The sequence below is a fragment of the Anomaloglossus baeobatrachus genome, chromosome 4 (assembly GCF_048569485.1).
Source record: "Anomaloglossus baeobatrachus isolate aAnoBae1 chromosome 4, aAnoBae1.hap1, whole genome shotgun sequence".
Taxonomy (NCBI): Eukaryota; Metazoa; Chordata; class Amphibia; order Anura; family Aromobatidae; genus Anomaloglossus; species Anomaloglossus baeobatrachus.
In genome coordinates this window covers 627,698,432-627,717,235 of record NC_134356.1, presented here as the reverse complement: position 1 = coordinate 627,717,235, position 18,804 = coordinate 627,698,432, and the positions used below count along the sequence as shown (strand labels likewise).

Here is an 18,804-nt window from a genome sequence, read left to right as displayed (position 1 = left end):
ATTGTAAAGTGCTGCGGAATGTGTTGGTGCTATAGAAATAATTATTAGAAACAGGTTAATAAACAAGAATATTTTTCACAATATTTTTAATTGTTAAAAAATAGGATAAGTGATACATTCCTTTCAAGAAGTTCTGTCATTAAACTTAGATAGTATCCATCACCAGTCGGGGGTGCCCTTTTTTTCTTTTTTTTTTTTTTTTAGTAAAAGAATGGGAGACACAAATTGATGATTTTGCTAAATATCCTTTATTCACAAAAGTGTCTATGAGTTCCCCTGAAAGGTTCAAACTTTTCCTAAGAAGTCACAAGAGCATAATGATCAGTTATAGCAATAGGAACATACTTGATTTTTGTACAACTTAGCATAATCGATTTTTTTCACAGAGATATCGCTGTTTGTAACCACAGTTTACATCATTCCAGGCTCTTGATGTGACTTCTCCGCAGCGTTCATCCCTGCCTAAATAGTTGGGCTCATTCACTCCCCAGTTTCTACAAATAAATGAAAAAAAATAAAAACTTTCTATCTTTATGACCTTGTTCACACTTCACATTCCGTTTAGAACAGATATTTAGAATCAGTATCTTGTACATTTCTGTTACCAATTGAAGCAGAGGTGCCCCATTCATTTCTCTCTCGTCTGTTTGGGTTCCATTTGTTTATTTACTTTTTAAATAGAACAAAAAGTTCTGCTCGTAAGGCTGTGTGCGTACGCTGCAGATTTGCTGCAGAAATTTTCTGCAGCAAATCTGCACCTTCTGACCAAAAAATGCACCAAAAAAGCATGCGTTTTGGTGCGTTTATAGGAATAGATTCCCCCGGTGTGTAATAACTATATAATATATAGAAATAGATCCCTCTGTGTGTAATGACTCTATATAATATATAGAGATAGATCACTCTGTGTGTAATGGCTCTATATAATATATAGGAATAGATCACTCTGTGTGTAATGGCTCTATATAATATATAGGAATAGATCACTGTGTGTAATGACTCTATATAATATATAGAAAGAGATCCCTCTGTGTGTAATGACTCTATATAGTATATCGGAATAGATCCCTCTGTGTAATGACTCTATATAATATATAGGAATAGATCCCTCTATTTGTAAGGACTCTATATAATATATAGGAATAGATTCCTCTGTGTGTAATGACTTTATATAATATATAGGAATAGATCCCTCTGTGTAATGATGCTATATAATATATAGGAATAGATCCCTCTATGTGTAATGACTCTATATAATATATAGAAATAGATCCCTCTGTGTGTGATGACTCTATATAATATGTGTTTCCCTTTTTGTATTGAATAACCAAAATAAATTCTCTTTTTGATGATATTCTAATTTATTGAGATGCACTTGTAGTTAGTTAGTGGCTAGTGGTAGTGACCATGGATGCCTACGCTACAGTAATGCCCTGCACATGAGGTAAGAGACATACAGTAGCTAATCAGGAGAACTATACTACATTTCTAATTGGAGATATTTGCTAATATTATTATTATACCTACTAACTATTGGGATAGGATCTTAGAGTCAGGAATAACCCTTTAATCTTTCTGGGAAAATAAAGACATAGAAAAAAATAGATGGATACGAAACAGATATATACAGTTCATATAAAGAAATATGAAATATAATAGATACTGAAACAGATATGATAGTATTGGAAGATACATAGAAATAGATTGTTATAGGTAGATAGATAGATAAATAGATATAAGTTAGATAGATCTAATATATAAAGCTGAGTGTATGTGTGTGTGTGTGTGTGTGTGTGTGTGTGTATGTGTGTCCGCTAAAGGAATCCGCACTGTCGCATGTATAATCACAAAATTTTGCACAGACACCCCATTTGACTCAGGAAAATTTAACCCACAGTTATTTGCCCAAAAAGCTGCCTCCATTAAAGTCAATGGAGCTGGGAGCCACAGTACAGCCAGAACTTCAGAAGAATGTTGGTGTGCCACATTGCAGCCAGGAAAGAGAGAGTCAGACAGGGACAGACAGGCACAGACAGACACAGACAGACAGAGGAAAAGAGACAGACAGGGAAAGAGACAGACAGGGACAGACAGGAAAAGAGGAAAATAGGGAAAGACAGTGAAAGAGACAGACAAGGAAAGAGACAGACTGAGGAAGACAGGGAAAGAGAGAGACAGTGACAGACAGAGAAAGAGATAGACAGGGAAAGAGACAGACAGATAGACAGGGAGAGAGAGACATAGTGGCAGACAGACAGAGACTAGGAGATAGACAGAGAGACAGTTACTATCTTGGGCAATGCCGGGTGCTACAGCTAGTAGATATATAATAGGCAGATAAATATCAAATAAAAAAAAAGAAAGAAACTAGATTGATAGATATGAAATTTATGGAAAATAGATATAATTGTGAGATAACGATCTATCAGAGGTAGATGCAGTAGCTGTACTCACGTGAAGGTCACTTCTGTTCCATCTATCCATTTCCAAATGTGAAGATCCCTTGCGTCTCGTCTCAGTCCTATCCAGTAACCAATGGAGCTTTCAAAAACAGTATTCAAAGAATCCTACAACCGAACGTCATTAAATATGTGAAGATGAATTTGGTTTTGGTTTCTGTCATCATTTAAGGAACTACATTTCCAGTTTATTTCATTATTATCCCTTTCAGGACCAGGCAAGTTTTCAGTTTTGCACATTAGTTTTTTTTTTTCCTGATTTCTTCCAAGAGTCATAGTTTTTTTTGGGGGGTGCAGTTTTTAATGACAACATTTATATTTATCATAAAATGTTCTGGAAAAGAGGAACAAAAAAAATATTACAAATGGACTGAAGTGGTAAAAAATATCAATTCTACTATTGATTAATTTTTTGGTTTTCTTTCTATGATATTTATTGTGTGGTAAGAAATTGCATAGTTTTTTTTATTTAAGTGGTGAAAAAAAAATTGATACGCTTGCAAAAAAAAAAAAAAAAAATCGGGTTTGTGTTGCCAGTTCCAAGATCTATTGATTAAAATCAACTTTGAAATTAATTTTGTTCGTGGGAAAACCCCTTTAAGGGGGAGGAATGTGATGACTCAGCGTCTGACCCATGGAATATTGGCCAGACTGGCCATCTGAGGTTAGGCTCTTAGCTCTTTGCATAATTTGCTTCCCCTGTTGAATCTCATGAGAAAGGAGGAAATGCGTCAGGAGATATGCATGTGTGACGCCCTGGCCTATCAGGTCGTCACATGGTATTGTGCAATCTGCCCTTCTGTGCAATATCCACCTCTTCCTTGGTTATGGGTCCCTAACCAAATGGTGTTGCCAAAGACCAGCGAATCAAAATCCTAGGAACACTCTGCACCACACCCACCAGACACACCATTGGACAGCCTGAGTGGAATAGGGTCGCCTACTTGGGGGGTTGGTTAAGGGGAGGTCAGGAGTGTCATGAGTAGTTCAGTTGAAGTTGGAGGTGGAAGTGAGAGGAGGTCAGGAGCTGGGCTCCGTGAAGTACTAGGTAGCAGACGTTGATCTGGGCCTGGTAGGAGCTGGACCCCCGGTCGCAGGGGATCGTGACAAGGGGCACGGCATTGTCGTGGAGGACAGCCAGCGGCCTTGTACCATCACCGGGCTGTGACCAGAGCACGACGGGGCACGTGGACCCTAGGTCAGGGAGTAGCTTCAGGCAACCTGACAATTTACCCAACGAGAACGGAGCCTTCAAGATCCGCTCTCCACCCACTCCAAAATCGGGGTACTAGCGCAACGAGAGGGATAGGACTTTCCACAATATGGTCCAAGAAATTCCAAGCGTGAACCCTGAGAGCAAGCTGCCCCAGTTAGCCATACTGGGGAGCAGGACCCGACTAGTTTCAGGCTACAGGGACCAACCAGAGAAAAACAAGGTGCCAAGGGAAAGGTCACAGATCCACAGGCAACACCAACGGCAACAGGACCCAGGCATGCTCCCCCTCAGTGGCAGCGGTGTCCAGAACTTTGGTTTACTACAGTTGTCGGTGTCAGCGTTATTGGACTGAGTGAGTACGCAAGTGACCCATAATTCCCCAACGGCATCTCCCTGTCATCATCACCGAGCCTTGGGCCATCCCCGCAACCCGTGGAGGGGTTAAACACCTGGCTGCCCACTCCATCGCCCCCGGGTACTCCCAGCCGCAGCGGTGGTACTCCACCTTATCACACACCATGGGTGGCGTCACAAACTATTCCATACAATACCCCCTGTAAATACCCCCTTTTTCTATTCGAGTGGCCGCGAGATCCCCGGGTCCGGACGCCCCTCGAGACACCGCGGATCCTGATCCGAGCAGCCTGGCTGCTGACACGAGGGCGGTACATATGCATTATATAAAGGGTGCTTTACACGCTGCGACATCGCTACTGATTGCTAGCGATGTTGCGAGCGATAGCACCCGCCCCGTCATTCGTATGACATGTGGTGATCGCTGCCGTAGCAAACAATATCGCTATGGCAGCGTCACACGCACATACCTGTTCAGTGACGTCGCTGTGACCACCGAAAAATCCCTCCTTCAAGGGGTAGGTGCGTTCGGCGTCACTGCGACGTCACAGCGGCGTCACAAAACGGCCGCCCAATAGAAGAGGAGGGGAGGAGATGAGCGGCCGGAACATGCCGCCCACCTCCTTCCTTCCTCCTTTCCGGTGGATGCAGGTATGATGATGTTCATCGTTCCTACGGTGTCACACACAGCGATGTCTGGTGCCGCAGGAATGACGAACAACCTGCTGAATGAAACACCGACATTATGATTAGGAGCGACGTGTCAAAGATCAACGATTTTTGCCGTTTTTGCGATCATTGACCGTCGCTCCTAGGCGTCACACGCTGCGATGTCGCTAACGACGCCGGATGTACGGCACAAACATCGTGATCCAACGATATATCGTTAGCGATGTTGCAGCGTGTAAAGTACCCTTAAGGGTCATGGCTGCAGGGACAGTTGTGGACTGCCCTTGTTAGGGCGGGAGCTTGTGGGTTAACAGGGTGAGGATTTTTATTGTTTTGTACAGTCATGGTCAAAAGTTTTGAGAATGACACCAAAATTATATTTTCACATGATCTGTTGCCCTCTGGTTTTTAATTGTGTTTGTCTGATGTTTACATCACATACAGAAATATAATTGCAATCATATTATGAGACCAAAAGGTTATATTGACCGTTAAAATGAGTTAATGCAGCAAGTCAATATTTGCAGTGTTGAACCTTCTTCTTCAGGACCTCTGCAATTCTCCCTGGCATGCTCTCAATCAATTTCTGGACCAAATCCTGACTGATAGCTGTCCATTCTTGCATAAGCAATGCTTGCATTTTGCCAGAATTTGTTGGTTTTTGTTTGTCCACCCGTCTCTTGATGATTGCCCACAAGTTCTCCATTTGATTAAGATCTGGGGAGTTTCCAGGCCATGGACCCAAAATCTCTATGTTTTGTTCCATGAGCCATTTAGTGATCACCTTTGCTTTATGGCAAGGTGCTCCATCATGCTGGAAAAGGCATTGTTGGGCGCCAAACTGCTCTTGGACAGTTGGGACAAGTTGCTCTTGGAGGACATTCTGGTACCATTCTTTATTCATGGCTGTGTTTTTAGGCAAGACTGTGAGTGAGCCGATTCCCTTGGCTGAGAAGCAACCCCACACATGAATCGTTTCAGGATGCTTAACAGTTGGCATGAGACAAGACGGGTGGTAGCGCTCACCTCTTCTTCTCCTAATAAGCTGTTTTCCAGATGTCCCAAACAATCGAAAAGGGGATTCATCTGAGAAAATGACTTTACCCCAGTCCTCAGCAGTCCACTCCCTGTACCTTTTGCAGCATATCAGTCGGTCCCTGATGTTTTTTCTGGAGAGAAGTGGCTTCTTTGCTGCCCTCCTTGAAACCAGGCCTTGCTCAAGCAGTCTCCGCCTCACAGTGCGTGCAGAAGCACTCACACCAGCCTGCTGCCATTGCTGAGCTAGCTCGGCACTGCTGGTAGTCCGATCCCGCAGCTGAAACAGTTTTAAGATACGGTCCTGGCGTTTGCTGGTCCTTCTTGGGCGCCCTGGAGCTTTTTTGGCAACAATGGAAGCTCTCTCCTTGAAGTTCTTGATGATGCGATAGATTGTTGACTGAGGTGCAATCTTTGTAGCTGCGATACTCTTCCCTGTTAGGCCATTTTTGTGCAGAGCAATGATGGCTGCACGTGTTTCTTTAGAGATAACCATGGTTAACTGAAGAGAAACAATAATACCAAGCACCAGCCTCCTTTTAAAGTGTCCAGTGGTGTCATTCTTACTTAATCATGACTGATTGATCGCCAGCCCTGTCCTCATCAACACCCACACCTGTGTTAATGGAACAATCACTAAAACTATGTTAGCTGCTCCTTTTTTTTTTTTTTTCCAAAACGTTTTTTATTGATTTTTCAAATTTGTAAAAACATAACAAGTATCATTGCAAAAGAAGAACATTCGTCTGACAAAATGTGACATAGAGGTGGGTGATACCCCAATTTGGAGTTCCATGTTGCTGTTCGATTTAAGATAGTATACAGTAACATTAAACCAAAACAGAGGTAATGAAATATAATATAACATATGCAATACAATTCGTTAAATCTCTGTGTCGTCCCTGAATGATTTCAATTTTGCTAGCGTGTCTTGGTATTCCCAACCGTCTCGTCTCCCCCTCCCGCCAGAGCCCCCTCCTAGGTGATTCTCAGTTTACCCAGGCTGTCCTGGATATCGCTCAGGATATACCACTCCGAGTGAACAAAAGGTGCCATCAGGTTAATTATTTCTCCCTGTGTGAATTGGCTTTCAATAAAATGTCTCCATCTCACAAAAAACTTGGCTGTCAACCCATCTTTATCCCTCTCCGCTTCTAGTTTTTCCCACTTCAGAAGGTTGTGTAGTTCGCCCACAACCTCCTTTATGGATGGGCCCTCCCTTTGAATCCAGTGTTTTAAGATGCAACGCTTAGCTATCATGGCTATGTCATGCGTTATTGCGTATTTCCTCTTTTCCTGCGTGCTCGGTCCTCCTCCTACTCCTCCCTCAAAGGAGTGGAAAATCCACACCATTAAGTCTAGTTTGCTGAAAATTCCCCATGTTGACTGGGCAAATAGTCTGACTTGGTTCCAGAACCTAGCGATTGTCTCACATTCCCATAGCCCATGCAGCATATCCGTTTTTTCTTTTTGACACTTAGGACACCACCTATCCCTACCTGGTATGTTGAAACCTATAATGGCCCTATGTAGAATTCTGAATTGAGTGTCTCTCCATCTCTCATTGGTAATATGTTTCCGCACTTGTACCCATCCTCTCAGTATATCATCCACCACTTCTTCCCTTCCCAATTGTTTCCCCCACGCTTTTAAAGTCCGACTATCCTCCCGTGAGATAAGCACCCCCCTTAGCGATCGATAAATTTTAGAGACATTTATAATTGTTACATCACATTCCAGTAACTCATCAATCGAACTTCTGTTCAGCTCTCTTCCAACCACACCCAGGTCTCCTATTATTCCATGTTTCAATTGTTCATACTGGATGACATGTGAGCTATTAAGGTTGTACTTATCCAACACTTCCCGACCTGTCATCCACCTCCTGTCCTCCACATTCATAACATCTATCATTCTCCTGACTCCCCTCTCTTTCCATCTAGTAAATAGCTTGTTTTCTCGTCCCAGGGGAAAATTTGGGAATGCCCAGGGGTTCAAGTACTTGGACACTTTCCATGAGAGCCCCAGTTTTTTCCTTACCGACTTCCATGTTAGCATGGTGTCTCGGAATATAATTGAGTTCCTTATGTGCCCTTCAACCCTGGATAGTGGGGAGTGCAGAATGGACGTCAGATCCCACGGTGACGCATATTTAGTTTCCATCGCATGATCTGAGTGCCTACTCGTTCCTCTCACCCAATCAATTACATGCCTCATGATACATACAAGATTATACCCTTGGACATCTGGAAAGTTTAGACCTCCCTCCTCTGCTGACTTCATCAGCGTACGCAGCTTTATTCGGGGTTTCCTTCCCCTCCACAGAAATTCTGTATACGCGGAGTTGAGCTTATTCACATCCTTTAGTTTTAGCAATAGCGGGATTGTCTGGAAGGGATACAGCAGCCTAGGAAAGCTCATCATTTTTATCAGGTGACATCTTGCCAGTAATGGAAGTGGCAGACCTTTCCATCCCTTTAATTGAACTATAATTTTCCTGATTAGCGGTCCATAATTCAAGTTATAGATTGTTTCCACCGATCTTCCTATATGCACTCCCAGGTATTTAATTGAAGATTGTGCTATAGGAATTCCACATAGACAGCCATCCCTTATTTGTCCCCCCATTGTCCCATGATGCCCCTTTAGGAACATGATCTCGCATTTTTTTTTGTTCAGTTTGAAACTGGAGAATGAGCCAAATTTTTCAATCAAGGCAAGAGTCTGTGGCAAATCCGCACCGGGGTCCCCCATATAAAGTATGATGTCATCAGCAAAAAGCGCTGTCTTTACTTCTGAACCCCTTATCTTGATTCCTTTAAAGCTATTTTGTCCCTGTAGTATTCTTGACAACGGCTCGATTGCCAGGTTGAATAAAAGAGGAGATAATGGGCAGCCCTGTCTTGTTCCCTTCATCAAAGGGAACACGTCTGATAGAAAGCCCGGAGTGTGTACCCTAGCTCCCGAGTTGGCATAAAGGTTTCTAATGTAAAGTCTCATCTTGCCTACAATCCCTATGGCCTCCATTACCCTGTCTAACCACCCCCAATTTACATTATCAAACGCTTTTTCTGCGTCAAGTGTAACTAGGGCAGGTCTAGCCCCTCCCTCAGTGAGACCCAGTCTAACCGCGTCTACCACTAGAATTGTCTTTCGGATATTGGTAACGGCATTTCTCCCCTTAATAAACCCCACCTGGTGATTCGTAATGATCCTAGGTAAGATCTCGGCCAGTCTATTAGCCATGATCTTGGACATAATTTTTAAATCCTGATTTATGAGCGATATAGGTCTATAACTAGAGGGATCATCCAGGTCCTTGGTTCCCTTGGGGAGTAATTTAATATATGCTATGTTGGAATTTTTGGGTATTTCCGCCCCTCCCAGGAAAGCATTAAAGACTGAGGTTAGATCCGGCGAGATCAGATCCTTCAGAGCCTTATAGAATTCACTATTGAAACCGTCAGGTCCCGGTGCCTTGTTGGTGTTAAGCTCCCCAATTGTTCTCGTCACCTCCTCTACTGTGATATCTGCGTTTAAGGCACTCAAATCTTCCTCCGTCAAGCTAGGCATTTGGGCTTGTCTTAGCCACTCTGCCTCATCAGTCATGTCGTTATTCCCTGACCCATATAGTTTTCTATAGTAATCTCCCAACAGTTTATTAATGTCCTTAGGATCCGTAGTCACCTCTCCCCCCTTTGTTTTCAGTTTAGAGATCACCGTCATCTTTCTGCTGCCCCTTTCCAAATTGGCCAACATCCTTCCCGCCTTGTTGCCAAACCTATGTAAGTCAACCTCCTTGTGCGACCAGAATAGTTGTTCCTTTTTTTTGGCCCATTCGTCAAATCCCTCTTTTGCCTCCAGCCATCTGCCTTTTGTCATGGGAGATCTATTTGTCACATAATTTGTATATGCTACCCGTACTGCTTCACTATGGAAATTATAATTCTCATTGGTTTTCCGTTTGATCATGGCTGCGTACCCCACCAGACGGCCCCTTAGGACCGCTTTTGCCGTTTCCCAAAATATCACTGGGGACTCTCTATGTTCCTTATTGTCCTCTGCAAATTCTCCCCACCACTCCTGTAGCACCTTATGGAAATTATCTTGCCTGAGAAGGAACGATGGGAATCTCCATATGATATCTGTACCTCTCCTGAATTTCTCTCTAATGCCCAATCTCACCGGACTATGATCAGAGATCACCATATTCTCTATCACACAATCTTGTGTTCCACTCAGTAAGTCTTGCGAGATCCAGAACTGATCAATACGTGACCAGCTATCATGAGGGTGAGAGAAGTGTGTATACTCTCTGTCATGTGGGTGAGTTAGTCTCCAGATGTCTTTCAGTCCTACGTCTTCTAATGTTACATCCCTATTGTCTAAACTCCTGCCCACATTAGCTGTCCCCTCCTCGCCCCTCCTCCTATCTTCAGCTGAGTCTGGGACGGTGTTAAAATCGCCTCCCACTATAATGTTAGCCTCCCCATCTGCTAATATGGTGGCCTTTATGTCATCATGAAATGTGATTTGTTGTGAATTTTGGCCATAGACATTATAAATACTGAGTTTACCCGCTGGACTAACGATTGTTAAGTGCTGCCACCTTCCATGGTCGTCTGCCTCATGTGCCACTACCTCATGACTGAATTGTTTATTTATTAGGATCATAGTGCCCGCTTTTCTACCTTGTGCCGCTGCCCCGTAAACGGTGCCCACCCAATGTTTCTTCATGCGGAAAAAGTCCTCCCCCCCAAGTGGGTTTCCTGTAATAAGGCAATGTCTGTCTTTAGTCTTTTCAGATGTCTCAATATCATTGCTCGTTTGTTAGGTGATCTCAGCCCTTTAACATTCCACGTAGTTATCTGTATCATGTTTACCTGTGTATTCTGCTTTTACTACTCCCTCCCCTATGGGCCCCTGCATCAAGGAAGACGAGATGTTCGACACTAGAATCACAGTTGGTACCACAAAATCGACACTCCCTTTCCCCACCTTGCAAATATAACAAATACAACAAAAAGCATGTAACTGTAAAACATATTTTCCCTTCCGAGAAATCCACGGCACTTCCCGCCACGTTGGTGAGCTCCCCTATTCCTAGCCAAAATATGTAGCTCCCTAATCACCCCCCAAAAAATATATGTTCTATCCCCGGACTAACTTGAATAAGCCTTTGAAAATTATGCAAAAATTAGCACAGTATGTCAAAACCTCAGCAAGATTCTCCAGTCCTACTTATCTCTGACTCCAGGTAGCCATCAGTCCGCCCAGAACAGGCCCACTTCATTTGAATTTGGATGATGTTCCTGGACAAAGGAGAAAAAGAAAAAAAGACCAAGGGGAGAGAAGATGGAGAAAGAAAGAAGAAGAACAAAAAAAAAAAAAAAGAGAGGGGGGGGGAAGAGGACCCAGACTTTGGGATGTTTTCCTCTCTTTTCTCCCTTCCCCCTCCTCCTCTCACCTCCCCAACCCTCTCTCCGTAATGCATCCTCCTCAACGCCTCTCCCTGTTTGGGAAGAGAAAAAAAAAAAAAAAAAAAACAGGCAAAAAAAGGAAAAACAATGAGCGAGTTCCAGTTCAGGTATCATGGTTTCTCTCCAAGGGTTGGTTCCTGTGTTCCAGGCGAGAATTATGCTGTCGACCCGGGCTTGGCCTCCTTTCCTCCCTGGTCTCGACTTGCTTTTGTCCCCCAAGACGTCCCACATCTCTTCCTGAGCTTGTGGGGGATCCTCTTCTATTATTCCCTTCTCCACTAGCTCCTTTTTCTTGCCTTTCTGACCTAGTCTTGTTGAGCTCTGCCATGAGAATGTTTTCTGCTTCTTTGTAGTCCTTGTAGTATACAAACGAGCCATTGGGGTTTCTAACTTTCAGTGTAGCAGGGTATAATAGCTGGCACTTTACTTTTTTGTTGTACAGAAATGAGCAAATTTTGGTAAATTCTTTTCTCCTTCTGGATACTTCCGCTGAATAATCCCCAAAAATTAGCAGTCTGTTGCCTTGATATTGTAGTGGACGCTTTCGTTCTCTAAAGGCCCTCAATATTTCCTCCTTATGCTTATAATCAAGGTACTTGACAATCACCTGCCTGGCTCTTATCGGGGTATTCTTGTTTGAGTTTTGGCCCTCTCCCTTATTCGCCTCCTGGTGTCTCAGTGGACCCACTCTGTGGGCTCTTTCAACTCTGAATTTCGCCTTTATGCCCAGGGCCTGCGGTAGCTCCAACTCGCATATATTATCCAACTGTCCAATCGACACAGACTCTGGCAACCCGACTATACGTAGGTTGTTTCGTCTCGATCTGTTTTCCAAATCGTCCGCTTTATCCTTCAAGTATTCATTAGATTTTGCTAGAGCTGCTATTTGTGCTTGCATAGCCAGTATTGTCTCCTCGGAGTCAGATATTCTCTGCTCTGATTCTGCCAGTCTAGAGGCATGGGCATTTATCTGTTTTTGCATATTAGCTAATGATGTTTGTATGGCTGCCTCAATAGCCACTTTAACCTCTTTTGACAAGTGTGATGTCACTTCTTCAGCCAGTTTTTTATAGTCCACATTAAGCTTTTGTGTGTACTTGTCTTGGCCTGCAGGTGGTGCTGTTTTCTTAGTTCTCTTTGTCTGGACTGGGCCACCACCTCCATCCCCAAATAACTTGCAGGCTTGTGATGTTGGTGTAGTAGGCTGCTTTTTGTTTCCTTTGGAAGGGGTACTATGAATTCTTGCATTTGACTTCCTGTGAGTCTGAGTGGGATTAATCTCCCTGTGCTGTTTGTCAGTTTCATCCTCCAACACTGCTGTGTCTCTGAGCTGCCCTGCTTTGTCTGCATCCTCTCTCCCCTCTGCCTCCATATCCCCTTCATCCTCCCATTGCGATCCACCGTCATCAGTCCCCTGCATCCACCTCTCTCCTGCTGTGTCCTCCTGTGACTCCTCGCTCATATCTTCCTTATCTCCTGTCTCCTCGCTCATATCTCCCTTATCTCTCCCCTTCCAGCTCTGTGTTTGCTTTTCTGTGTCTCGCGCCATGCGTTCAGGCTCCTCCCCCATCAGGCTCGGCGCCATTATCTTATCTTCTCCCCTGTCCATATCAAAGCTTCTCCAGGCTGCCTCACCGCTCCCAGCACTTCTCAGGAGGTACCGTTCCATAGCTGTCTGCTTTAGGTAACCTCCTGTGCTGCTCTCTGTTTGGTGGCTCGTCCGGGGGGGTCTGTTTTTAGTCGGTTTCTGTGAGGGGTGGCAGGAGCTTCTCCTCTAAGCTTCCACCTCAGCCAGGACAGGAACCGGAAGTCTAGCTGCTCATTTTAAGGCAGGAATGCAATGATGTTGAAATGTGTTTTGGGGGTTGAAGTTCATTTTCTTAGCCAATATTGACTTTGCAAGTAATTGCTGTTAAGCTGATCCCTCTTTATGACATTCTGGAGTATATGCAAATTGCCATTAGAAAAACTTAAGCAGTAGACTTTGTAAAAATTAATATTTGTAACATTCTCAAAACTTTTGGCCATGACTGTATGAGGGACCTTAAAGAGAACCTGTCAGGTGCAATATGCCCCCAGAGCCACGAGCAGTTCTGGATGAATATTGCTAATCCCTGCCTAACCGTCCCTGTATACGCTAGCATAGATAAAGAGATCTTTAGAAAAAGTATTTCTAAACATCTTATATCGTACTAGTCATACTACCCGGCTTTGCCCGGGTTAATAACTGCTGTTAACAAAATAGAATGTATTACCAAAAATGTATTCTGCACACAAAAACCACAAAACAAATAGATATAAATGTAATTATGTCTGTCTCCCCCTCTGTCTCTCTCTCTCTGTCTCTCTCTCTCTCTTTGTCTGTCTGTCTCTGACTGTCTCTGTCTTTTTCTCCGTCTGTCTCAATCTCTTGCCCTGTCTGTCTATCTATCTCTTTCCCTGTCTGTCTATCTATCTCTGTCACTTTCCCTGTCTGTCTCTTTCCCTGTCTCTCTCTTTCCCTCTCTTTCCCTCTCTCTTTCTGTGTCTCTTTCCCTCTCTTTCCCTGTCTGTCTCTTTCCCTCTGTCTCTTTTCCTGTATCTGTCTCTTTGTCTGTCTCTTTACCTGTCTTTGTCTGTCTCTTACCCTGTCTGTCTTTTTCCCTCTCTTTCCCTATCTGTCTGTTTCCCTGTGTCTGTCTCTGTCTCTTTGTCTGTGTCTGTCTCTTTACCTGTCTGTGTCTGTCTCTTAACCTGTCTCTCTCTTTCTCTCTCTTTCCCTGTCTGTCTCTTTCCCTGTCATTCTGTCTTTGTCTGTGTCTGTCTATTTGTGTCTGTCTCTTACCCTGTCTATGTCTGTTTCTTACCCTGTCTGTGTCTGCCTCTTTCCCTGTCTGTGTCTGTCTCTTTCCCTGGCTGCATTGTGACACGCCAACATTCCATTTAAGGGCGTGGCTGCGCATTCTTCTGAAGTTCTGGCTGCACTGTGGCTCCCAGCTCCATTCACTTTAATGGAGGCAGGTTTTTGGCGAATAACTGTAAAGCTCGGGGTTAAAATTTCCCCTCAAAACATAGACTATGACGCTCTTGGGGTCCAGAAGTGTGAGTGTGCAAAATTTGTGGCTGTAGCTGCGACGGTGCAGATGCCAATCCCGGACATACATACATACACACACACATACACACATTCAGCTTTATATATTAGATTGTGTCGCCCGCTGCCAAGTCCTATTAACTTCAGGTGCAGGTCACCTCAGGGACCTCAGGAGCGGCACGTGTTGGAGATTTCTTCTGGTCACGGGTAAGTTGATTTGTATTGGGATTCGTGACGCCACTCTCGGTATTGTGGTCAGGGGGACCAGAATGTCTTTCAGGGTTTTTACTCACGTCAGGTGGCAGGGTGAGTAACCCGGGCGTAGCTGTGATGCACCAGTAGGGAACCAGGCTCCTTCAGGCTGACTTGTGAGGGTGGCTATTGACTCGCCTTCCTAGCCCTTGTGTTTTTGGGGTGACCCCGACTTGAAATCCTGCTGGGATCACCCAGGGAAGATGCTGCTGCCTGTTCTCCCCTTCTTCGGCCCGTCTGCTTGTAGCCTGGACCAGGTCACTCCGGCTGCTTGCCTCTTGTGAGCTATGGGCCCTCTCTTTGCTACGTGGCTGCGGACTCTGTGGTGTTTGGTGGAGGGTATGAAGTATCCCCACCGGCAGGTTGAGCAGGCCAACTGAATGGGCCCCTGCTTTGGGAACCTGTAACCCGTGCGGGCCTGGTACCTCCCTGGTAGTCACTGTACTCAGCCACCGCTTTGCCTCCAGCCTCGGGTGGTTTTCAGGTGGCACTACCAGGTGACCGTTCTCCCCTGTCAGTAAGCACTGCACGTGCGTTGTCAGGATCATGACAGCCTGCAGGGTCTGCTTCTTGCGACTGCTCTCCCTGAGCTGCACTAACTCACTGGCTCACTACTCCCTCCCCTCTCTGCCTGCCTACACCACCTAGCAACCAGAGTCTCTACCACACCCCTTGAGTGGAGATGGAGGCCACGCCCCCCTCCTGGATTCCCCAGGGGTCCACTCAAAGGTCCATGTGGGAGACCTGATTACTATGCGCCTGTGTAACCACACCTCGGTCAGCCTTCTGGTTTACCTGTTTTGTACTGCCCCCAGCATGGGTGCAGTACTCAGTGGTGCCTGACCAGGTCAGGGGCGCCACAGTATGCTAATGAGCGCAGGGACTAGTCCCCTGGGCGTTACTTCCCCATGCCAGTCAGAACCATTAGCATGTTGGTACGCCCCTGTGGGTTTACTAATGCTATTGAATGTGAAGCATCAGAGGAAGATCTCACTCACCTCTCCGCCGCTAACGCTGGAAATTTCGGGCTGCTTTGCTCTGCATAGGCAGCGACTGAGATGACAAAGCTCCCTTCATTATATTGAGAAGTGTCGCCATCTTTACAGCCTCCAGGCACCCACTTGCTGCACCAAGAAGTGGCTCAATGCAGTGGAGTATTGTTTTATGTTACAGTACGCAGGGGAGGGAGCCAAAATTTAGGGGCCCCTCACGGTATGTCAATGAGCAAGAAACAGAAATATTTTGCTTAATTGTTCGGTCTGTACTGAAATACCTCATACAGCTCGTTGGTAAGAATGATACTGTTTCTTGAAGAGAAGATTAATTTTCTAATAGACCCCATTACATGCTGATTATCCCCTGAATCGTCCTATTGCAAAAGGCAGAATAAATAGAAGGTAACAAGGCTGCTTCTTGCAGACGTCACTCACTGACTCATTCCTGTCCTTTATCATGGCCAGAAAAGAGTTAACTTTGTAGCATTCATCTCGGGCTTCATCCCAGGTCCTCGTTTCCTCGGAGATATAATAACAAGAAGGACCGATGGTACGCCACCCAACGGGGCACATTGTGCACATCTTACCTATGAATGAGAGAGAAAATGAGACAGAAGTAGAAGCAGCTTTCAGATTTTGATATCTACGAGATGTGAACAGGAGTGTACCAACCATGGAGGCACTGATATAGGGTACATGGCTAAAAGGGGCTAAAAGGGTCACTGAACTATGGTGAGAATGTCATACTGAGGAGCTCTGGACTCCTCCTACATGTAGACCATGGACCCCATTCGCAGGTTCCATATGATATGAGAAGTACTAGATTAGTAGCTAGGTTTTCCTTCACTCAAAAACATGGGAACTTTCTTCGTCTACTAAGTGCTCTGGCCAAGGCTTAGACGCTGATTGACTTCCAAGAGAAGAACCCTCTTGATATCTCCTTCCTTACCTATCGATTCACTGAGGTCTGTCACTTTTGTCTTCAGGTTGTCCAGCTCCTCTACACCCGGCTTCTGGGAAGCTGTAGATATTAATGTCAGATACATAGAAAAATTCAATCCCACATTTATTTTCATCTTATAATGATATGTATCCAAATACTCTGAATTCTTGTAGGTCATATACAATTATTCTGGAAAGAGGTGAGATAGAAGATAGAATAGAGCGGTATCTAGGTTTCCCTTCTCTATTTGTTGAGTTACCTTGATCTTTTATTGTCTTCAGTTGTTTAGTGATAGATGAATCTGCAGAAACAAAAAGGCTTGATCAAGATAATTTAACACAAGCGGATAAAACAATGCTCCTAAAGTGGTTGTCCACTACTAGGACAAGCCCTTCTGACTCCACATGTTTCTGTGGCGCCGTGGACTAGCCAGGTCGTCACAGGTAACACACACACACCCCCACCCCCACTAGACAGTAACATTAGCCAAACACAAAACCCATGTTGCCTCCCTCCAGGGTCTGATGTCCACACCAGGTGGGGAGGAGCCAAGCGGTTGGCCCCACCCACCGAGGAGTTCACAGGCCTGGAGGCGGGAAAAGTGACAGTCGAGTTGTGCAGTGAAGTTCAGGAGGTTGAAGTGAGAGTGTCTGGGTTGGTGGCCCAGGCGCTGACAACAAGGTTGGCAGACGGTGGTGGCCGTCTGCAGGAGTGGTGAATCAACGCGGAACCGTAGGGCCGGGGTCGGGCGGTGGCCCGCCGGTACCGACCGGGGAGCGAAGTGAAGCCAGCACACACAGGCAGGGCAATCGGACCCCGAGTAGGCTTGGAGTCTCCGTCAACAGTCAAATCTGAGTGTGACAGGAACCCTTGGGGTTTCCTAACAGCCAAAGACCCGTTAGAAGGCAACCGTCCGCACCGTGAGGGTAAACTGCTACCGCCTAAGGCTAGAGACCCAAGGGCCAGCGCCTGCGGGCAAACGGGCTCCTCCGGCACCCATACACCGTGGAGCGGACTACCATTGGGGACCCATCGTAGTCGAAACAGTACACAAAGGTGCAGGGAAAGACAGCCTCCATCACCTGTCCGGGGAGAGACACAGCAGCCGGCTGCGGGACTCGTCCATCCAGCCGTTTGGTTTACCGAGGACTTTGTGCATCTCTTGCTGAGTGAGTACACCCGTGCCATCCGGCACTGCGCCGCGCTGCCCCTGCAACCCTGCACCTCACCAACCCTGCCTCCCCGTCATACCACCGGGCCTCGAGACCACCGACCCCTACCCACGGAAGGGGAAAACAACATCCCAGCTGCTCCCCACCATCGATGCCCGTCACCAGCAGCGGTGATGCCCATCTTCACCACAACCCGTGGGTGGCGTCACGGACTAAATCCCCCAAACCAACCACCCCTTTTCACTCACGGGCGAGGAGCGCCGCTCGAGTCCCCAGATCCGGCCCACCGCTTGAGCCACGGAGCAGCAGCCGCAGCAGCGCCGGACCCGAGCGTTAGCGAGCGCATCCGGCGGCGTCCTCCCCGCCCGCGACACTTCCCCCAGGTAAAAAAATAAAATCCATTTTAAAATCCGGTTCCAGGCCGGATTCCGGTCCCCATATAACTTTATAGGAACGAGAATCTGACAATTAAAAATGGTGGTAAAAGAGATAGGGGGGTGGGAGCAGGTATGCTGTACTTACCAAGGCTCCCCCGTGGCTGTACGCTGCTCCCAGGCCTCGCATTCACTTTTTGGGGTGCTAATTACTGCACATCCATATGCACTGCTTTCTCTGCCCACCAGCCTCTGATTTGTTGCAGTCAGATGAACCCGCACCCTGAGTGTCAGCGTGTCAGCTGAGTGCAACCAATCACAGGTGTCAGGATGGCCGGTGGGTGGGGAAAGCAGTGCAACTGTCTGCGGGTCAGTATCGTGGAATAAAAATAAATAATTAAAATATTTCGCATAGGGTCCCCCATATTATGATACCCAGCACCGATAAAGCATACAGCTACAGGCTGCAGCCCTCAGCTGTGCGCTCATCTTGGATGTGTATTAGTGTGACGCCCTGGACTAGCCAGGTAGTCACAGGTAGGCCCTTGCATAACACCCGTCCCCCTAATAAGGTAACAGCAGCCAACCACACTAAAATCTAGTCACCTCCCTCAGAGCTTGATGGTCACACCAGGGGGTGGAGCCAGGCAGTTGGCCATGCCCACCGAGGAATCCAGAGGGCCTGAGGCAGGAAACTGCAGTTCAGTTAAGTTCAGTCAGTCAGTGAGTAGTCAAGTGGAGTAGAGTGCGGCAGACCTGTACCCAGGTCTGCAGCGGAAACT

General features: G+C 45.9%; 1 protein-coding gene across 1 annotated transcript in view; it reads right to left on the bottom strand.

Moving 5' to 3' along the window:
• Window positions 1-253: 253 nt before the first annotated feature.
• LOC142301946 (C-type lectin lectoxin-Phi2-like) overlaps window positions 254-18,804 on the bottom strand; it is a 50,796-nt gene continuing 32,245 nt past the window's right edge. The window contains exons 4-8 of the mRNA XM_075343007.1: window positions 16,736-16,777; window positions 16,483-16,554; window positions 15,969-16,120; window positions 2,455-2,567; window positions 254-494 (exon numbers count right to left, since the gene is read on the bottom strand). Of these exons, the coding sequence (XP_075199122.1) occupies window positions 362-494; window positions 2,455-2,567; window positions 15,969-16,120; window positions 16,483-16,554; window positions 16,736-16,777 (512 nt within the window). The 3' untranslated portion in view covers window positions 254-361. The remainder of the gene's footprint in view (window positions 495-2,454; window positions 2,568-15,968; window positions 16,121-16,482; window positions 16,555-16,735; window positions 16,778-18,804) is intronic.